At 41.4% G+C, this 7681-nt stretch overlaps 1 protein-coding gene across 1 annotated transcript; it reads right to left on the bottom strand.

Annotated features, from left to right (window-relative positions):
* Positions 1-4578: 4578 nt before the first annotated feature.
* On the bottom strand, positions 4579-6285 carry LOC138200643 (interferon-induced protein with tetratricopeptide repeats 2-like). The gene is made up of 2 exons (XM_069153523.1): positions 6281-6285; positions 4579-5901 (listed from the first exon to the last, which is right to left on the bottom strand). Exons 1-2 carry the CDS (start codon positions 6283-6285, stop codon positions 4596-4598), a joined length of 1311 nt encoding a protein of 436 aa, XP_069009624.1. The 3' UTR covers positions 4579-4595.
* Positions 6286-7681: the final 1396 nt, after the last annotated feature.

Raw genomic sequence — 7681 nt, 5'->3', positions numbered from 1 at the left:
TCTGACTGTGACTGACTAAACTATAAGCATCTCTTTGGCCTCCACTGCACCTCCTTCCTGTACTGATGGTCTCATGTTCTCTGGTCTAATTATGACATGAAATTAACCTAAATGCGAGTATCATATCCACAATATTGTTGTTTCTGGTAGATGGAAGAGATGACATCCCACAGATACCTGGGTGGTCAGATTACACTGACAACAAATTAAAAGGAAACTCGTTTGATAATCTATTAATTATTCCGGTAACATTTTAGAAACACTGGCCAGCATTTTCAAGATTGTTTGCTGTATGAATTTTCTTGTTTTCTCTATTTCATTTTGGATTGTTTTGAAGACAAAGCACATAACACAAAGAAATCACCGTAGGTCTTTGGAAACTACGGGGATTTTTCAAGTCTTTCAACATTTGAGACATGATGATTAATCAATGAAGAAAATGATGACTCAATAAATTGCAGCCCAATAGTGTGAGCAGATTGTCAATCATGTTTTCTTCAAAAATAGAGTTGGAATATTTAATCCATTACTCAATGGAAATACATTATTGAACCATTTTGATTAAAAAAAAAATTGTTCAGTCAATACAAGACAAGCAAAATAGATTTATATTCTTTATTCATCCCACAAGGAAAATAACAAGTACAAATAAATAGTTAAATAAATACTTTCTCAAAGTCTTAAATATGTTTCTTCACTGCTTTATAGCCATATTACAAAAACATGAATATATAGTTTAATCCATCTATTCTATGTCATTCAAAGGGTTCTTGGTTGCACTGACTGAATACTTTATATCATGAGGAACTACTTTTAAATAATGTTTGTTTCTTTCATCCTTTCTTACTGTGGAATCATAAAGACATTTAAGCAGAAAAATACTGTAGAAATCTCATCCATAAAGAATCAAGACTGCAAAGAGTGACAATGTGGATTTAAGGGCTGGTGTTACTAGAATAAGCAAGTCTAATGTAAAATAGTGCAAATATACTTTGTGATCTTTTCATATAATGCCAAAGGGTCACTAACATGCATAAAATAAGGAAAACAACCACCAACAAAACAAATGACATTCAAGTTCATGTTAAAGTAACAGAGAAGTACAGTGTTTTTTTTCTTGTGTTCTTTTCACCTTTCTTTAAACTGCTGGCTATTGTGTGCATTTTCCTTCATTAATAGTATATCTACACCGAAATGTATTCATCTTTAAACATTTTCAGTTCTTGAACACAGTACAGCTCATTAGTATTGTCCCTGATTTTCTTTGTTCTAACAGAGGGTAAAGATAAGAAGTCCAAGCAGCAGATGGATCATACCCAGTCTGAAACAACATGCATCACTGGTGGTTGCAGCGGTGGGTGCAGCGGTGGGTGCTCCGGTGGGTGCAGCGGTGGGTGCTGCTGTAGGTGCTGCGGTGGGTGCAGCGGTGGGTGCAGCTGTAGGTGCTCCGGTGGGTGCAGCAGTGGGTGCTCCGGTGGGTGCAGCGGTGGGTGCTGCTGTAGGTGCTGCGGTGGGTGCAGCGGTGGGTGCTGCTGTAGGTGCTCCGGTGGGTGAAGCGGTGGGTGCAGCGGTGGGTGCAGCGGTGGGTGCAGCGGTGGGTGCTGCTGTAGGTGCTCCGGTGGGTGCAGCGGTGGGTGCTGCTGTAGGTGCTGCGGTGGGTGCAGCGGTGGGTGCAGCGGTGGGTGCAGCGGTGGGTGCAGCGGTGGGTGCTGCTGTAGGTGCAGCGGTGGGTGCAGCGGTGGGTGCAGCGGTGGGTGCTGCTGTAGGTGCAGCGGTGGGTGCAGCGGTGGGTGCTGCGGTGGGTGCTGCGGTGGGTGCAGCGGTGGGTGCAGCGGTGGGTGCTGCGGTGGGTGCAGCGGTGGGTGCTGCGGTGGGTGCAGCGGTGGGTGCTGCGGTGGGTGCTGCGGTGGGTGCAGCGGTGGGTGCTGCGGTGGGTGCAGCGGTGGGTGCAGCGGTGGGTGCTGCTGTAGTTGTCGCTGCTGAATTTGCTGGTTTAATTAAAGTAAAAAATATATATATTACCATTTAAAGTAAGATTCGATTAATTTAAAAATAAAGAAAAGAAAATTGTATCCAATCTAAGAAAGTTCTTACAAATTTAAATGAGTGTTTCCTTTTTGAATTAGTGGGCTTACCTGTGCTGCAGAGAGCCCAGACGAGAGTCAGAGAAAGGATCAGCTTCATCATGATGAACAGGTCAGTGCTGTGGATATGTTATCCTGGATTTCGATACTACCAACTATGAGAACATCTTCACTATATATACTGTACAGGTGATCTCAAGGTTTGGGTGTGTTCACATTTTGAATGCATGAACATCTTTTCTTTTGTCAAATCATGACGTGACTCTTTACCACACCTCATTTTCAATTCATCAGCAGGTAAATATAGATTAAAACAAAAAAAGGATCAACATGTACGTCTGAAATTCTAGAGCCAAATACAAACCTGTTTCCAAAAAACATTGGGACGTTGTGTACAATGTGAGTAGAAACAAAATAAGATGATTAGCAAATCACGTGAACAATATTTAATTGAAAATAGAACATAGAAATAAAATAAATGTTGAAACAGAGAAAATGTTTTGTTTTATGAAACATATATGCTCATTTTGAATTCGATGCCTTTTATGGAAAACGGGATTGTAAATAAAAAAGAGCTTTATTTTCCCTGAGTATTTATTTATTAGTACTAAAGTATCAGTAATCATTTATGTGCCAATTTGCATTTTCACTGTACAAAAGTTCACTTCAGATCTTGAATGTGTGTCCATTTTAATAAAGGCTGGTATATTTCAGGGGCCTGAATGGACGTGGTAATCTTATTGGGTTTTTTTTATTCTTGGAAAACAAACTACCACTGAGAGAAGAAGTCTCCAGTGGCTGCTGTCTGCCTTGCTGTTTAACCTTTAAAAACTACGTCACTAAGTAAGTACAGGTTCATGTACAAAAATAAAAAAGTAAACATTTCTAAATGAAAATAAATGAGAATGATTTCAAAGTTTTTGCTGATGTCAAGTGAAATGAACTTGTTCCTTCTGCATTAGTTAGGAAGTTAATATGACTTCAATGAAAAGTTGTGTTTCCTTAATAACACTTTATTACTAAAGTATCAGCAATCATTTATGTGCCAATTTCCATTTTCACTGTACAAAAGTTCACTTCAGATCTTTCTCCTTTAATGACGTGTGTGTAATATTACTACATGAAATCACTGGGAGAAGGGGCAGCAGTAATATATTGGGCTGTAGTGGTGAAGAGGGATCTGAACCATGAGGCAAAGGTCTTTATTTACCGCTGACCTGAGCGGTTCAAAAGATGAATAAATAAATGAATCATTCGGGAGTATTTTTTATTTTTATTTTTTTTATGTGTAATTTGTTTCATGTTCAAAACAAGATTTTCCTCGACGCGTAAAGCAGGGATGGTGTTGTGCGTCTGACATTGTTGTGACAGGGAGGAACTGTGTAAATAATACGTGAAGGACCGTCATGAATCATACTTTGAGTGTCTCCCAGTTGGTGCGTCTTGTTTTCCAGTCGATCTGGAATATCGAGAAAGTGGCAACCAGTGAAGTAAACCAGGCAGATGTTACTACAGCTGCAGCAGCAGCAGCTGTCTCACCTCGACTGTCAGGTCACAACTTAAAGTTTATGATCTACGGTTTATCCATCTTAATACCTTACATTTGGTTTTGAATACACTTGATGGATCAAACGGTTTTGGAATCATCTGAACCTCATTGCTGATCATTTCAGTTGCTGGTTGTAACTTTAAGTTTTTAATCATAATTCTCAGGCACAGATCCAGATGCCACTCTGTGAGGTCTGAAGTTTAATAGTTACTCGTGTGGGTTATTTTAAATGACGTCTTAACAGAATTTAGTTGAGCAATCCGTACTGTTTTTCCTCCCTGTTATTGCGCCACACCTGCTATCATTGAACCGAAGCCACTGCCACCCTTTAACTTCATTATAGGATGCTGAAAATCAAACACGCACGACACCATTGGATTCGTCATGCAGGGACCCTTTGTCACGCAAAGACAAACACACTCACAGCTGTCTTACGTACGTGATGTTCTCTTTGTCTCGTTCGCGATCGGGTTTCATGGTGTATTTATTTTAGATTTTAATCATCATCGTCATTCATCAGCTGTTTCTCTCTCTTCCAAGATATGTTGATGGTTAACATATGTGTTTATACTCTTTCATTGAGAATAAACATAATCCTGGCTTGCAGTCACATTAAAATACATTAAAGACGTTTAAATGTATTGCCACTGGAGATTTATTAGAGTCATCTTGATGTCCGAATATATAAACAAAGCAAACGGTGAAATGTTGCTAAAGGCTAGATGGCTAGAGATAATGTTTAGTCGGATATTTTCATAATAGGTGTTAAAACAATAGACATTTGTCGTGGGTTTTTTTTGTACATCTTTTTTATTTTATTTATTTTCATTTTTTACATGAAATACAGAAAAAAAAAAAAAGTCTGAAATTTGTTTTCGTGCCATTAACAGCGACGTTGTTGTTGATTTACACACAGCGTTGATACAAACACGCAGATGATCAGTACAGTAAACGTCTCATCTTCACTCCAGGTTGAACAGAAACTCCTCTATTTCTGCACACCTTTGGCTTCTTCTTCCGTCTCTGATCCTCTTCAGGGTTTTGATGCTGTAGTCACGATGTACGGATTTTCCTTTTATCGCTGCCGCCTTCATGAGATAGTCTATCGACTTGTTCTGTTCGTTTTTACAGAATTTCAAATATGCTGCATAGCGCTTGTAAAGCATCTGTTTCTCGTCATCATCCAGATTACTTCCTAGCAGCCCCTCGAATATCTGGTCTGCTTTAGCCTGGTTATTTAACTCCTGGTAAATGCTGGCAAGATCTATTTTCATGTCAAGTGAGGAGTCGGGGTAACAAGAGATCACGTCCTCAAAGAGACGGATCGCTTTGTCGATCATTATGTGCTTCAGCGGATTGTCCTTCTGAGAATAGATCCTCCATTTGTAGCATCTCGCAGCACATCTCTTCAGATACCGCTCGTCTGGATGTTTATCCAGAGCCTGCTCTGCCAAATCGATAGCTTCATCTAAAGATAGACACTTTCTGTACACTCTCAGTAATGGTACGATACCACTGTAGCTACTAACCGGCTTCCTTAAAACCCTGGTGGCCAACTCACGCGCTTTACTTCCAATATCTCCTTCAACCGGACCACAAGCCTCGAGGTAAACAGCAGCGAGGTACAAGTTCTCAGGATCGTTTTGTATGGCGACTCTCATTTCCTTCAGGATGTTGGCATCGCTGCCATCGTTCGGTAACGCTAACACTCGGCTGGTCTGCCACTCCACCATGCCCGGCTGCATGCGGATGGCCCTCTGGAAGTAATCCACAGCCTCCGGCCGCCTGCCCAGACACTTCAGGGTCCAGGCTTTTTCAGCGCAGACCTCCGCATGGAGCTCGTCCCGGGACGGAGACGTGTACTCTCTCATCAAGGTGTCGATCTTGGACAGGTAACCCTCGCTCTCTGCCCATTCTCCCAGGTGGTGGTGCAGCCAGGCCAGGTTCCCGTAGTTCACCACCAACCAGGGGCCCTCGTCCGTGACCGTGTTTCTCACCTGGCGGAAAGCCTCCGTGGAATTGCCGAAGAAACTCCGGGCCTCTTCGACGGAGCCCGGCTGGCGGTGGACGGAGACCAGCTGGTGGTGGATGAACCCCTGCAGGTTGTAGATGTGACCCCGCCAGCTGTATCCCTCCTCGGTGCCGATGTCCTTCAGGCCGTCCCTGAAACGGAGAAGAGCGGACTTGCTGGCACTCAGGTCCCAGGTGAAGTGGCACTGCAGGGCCTCCAGTCTGGACTTCAGCGTCGGCGACGGACTCTGAGCGGCACTGATGGAGATCGAAAACGACACATGAAATCCCGCATACGGCGCAGTGTTCTGTTGAGTGATACCTTTAGATACTAGATGTGGACGTAGGAGGGAAGGAAGGAAAGACATGGAAGAGAGGAAAGAAAGAAAAAAGAAAGAAAGAGGTTAAAAAGTGGGAATTAAAATAGTAAGTAACCATAACTGGATGAGCAGGGTGAAGGGGAATCGGGCAGGAAGAAGTGTATCGAAAAAGGAGAAAAGAAAATATGGAGGAAAAATGTAGAAGACGATACAGAATGAGAAGAAGTAAGTAACATCAGAAAGCTCAGGAACGAAGTTCAGTAAGAAACAGAGAAAAGGAGAATCGGTGAAGATGTACAGGAGTTTGCAGTACTCACCTCATCATCAGCTTGTTGTGTTGGACTTTTCTCAAATAAAAATCTCTGGATTCCCTTCTTTATATACGCTGCTTCTTTGGGTGCGGTGCCATAAAAATCCGTAATGTTCAGCTCGTGTGCTGTCGTAAAGGAGCCAAAGGGCACACAAAGCCTCGGTGGACTTCAGATAGATCGATAGATCGATAGATAGATAGATAGATAGATAGATAGATAGATAGATAGATAGATAGATAGATAGATAGATAGATAGATAGATTTATTTATAGTTTCCCAGGAACAGAAACACATACAGCCACGTGTTTGTTGCATTGAAAAAGCACAGCACGTCAGGACGTTAACGAATCAGATGATTTAGTTTCGTTTGGACGGAAAAAACTGTCGATCTGACCCAGTAAAATAATGTTATATTAAGATTGAGCTGGTCTTGTTTGGTATAAATTGATCATCTGGTGTTTTCTTACGCCGATGATTTGAACAAAATTCAAGAAAATATCACTCGTCTTTTTCCTGATAAGCATCTTGGTCTTTATTTGAATTCACCAGAGATATCAGATCTTACATCTGTAAAATATGAGAACAAAGCGTGGCCGTCTCGTGTTTTTGCTGTCGCGGACCGGCGTGTCTATTTTCATGATTTGCTGAGATTTCTTCTCTTATTCCTCAGCCTTCATTTTTTGGAAATTGTGCAAAAAAATTAATTAAATAAACGTAATTAAGAATCGTTCAGCCAATAAAATATTCAGCGTATTTCACTAATTATTGATGTATTTTAAGTTTGATCTCGATATTTGATCTAAAAAAACCCAAACCCAGCAGCATTTACTACTTATTTCAAACGTTGATATACTGGATTTCTGTAATCAGTGAAGAGATAATTGCACGTGTGTTTTTTATCTTCAGATAGGCGTTTATCAAGCCACGCTGAATCAAAAGAGTCAAGTCCAAAGGGAAGTCAAACGTGTTAACGTCAAAGTACACTTCAAAATCTGTCAAGTCTGAAGTCATCTGGTTTATGACTCATGCTTGGCTACACGTCTGAGTCATATGACTGCAATCCACACCTGTCTAAAGTCTAAGCTCGTATCTCCTATGTAATAAAATATTGAACCGGTTTGACATGTTCAGTGAATTCATTAATGGAGCCCTGAAGCCACAGCCAGGAATCAAAGAGTACCAAAACTAAAACACAGAACAAGTGTGTTATGTTCTTTATTTTGTGTCATTATTTAACGGGGAAGTTGGTCGAGTGAAAGATTTCCGTTTATTTACATTTTTAATGATGTATTGAAACTCCTCGCCAGTTGGCGGCGGTATAGGCCGCTGTGGGGCTTTTAGGGGTTTTTTAGTGCTAAAATGCTATAAATAAGAAAGGGGAGGCGGTCGACGCGTGATGACGTGTAT

Source organism: Embiotoca jacksoni, unplaced genomic scaffold, assembly GCF_022577435.1.
Source record: "Embiotoca jacksoni isolate LCO1_2020_lvr unplaced genomic scaffold, fEmbJac1.0.p SCAF_19, whole genome shotgun sequence".
NCBI classification, from domain to species: Eukaryota; Metazoa; Chordata; class Actinopteri; family Embiotocidae; genus Embiotoca; species Embiotoca jacksoni.
Note: the sequence above shows the minus strand (reverse complement) of the source record. Positions and strands in the feature narration are given on the sequence as shown.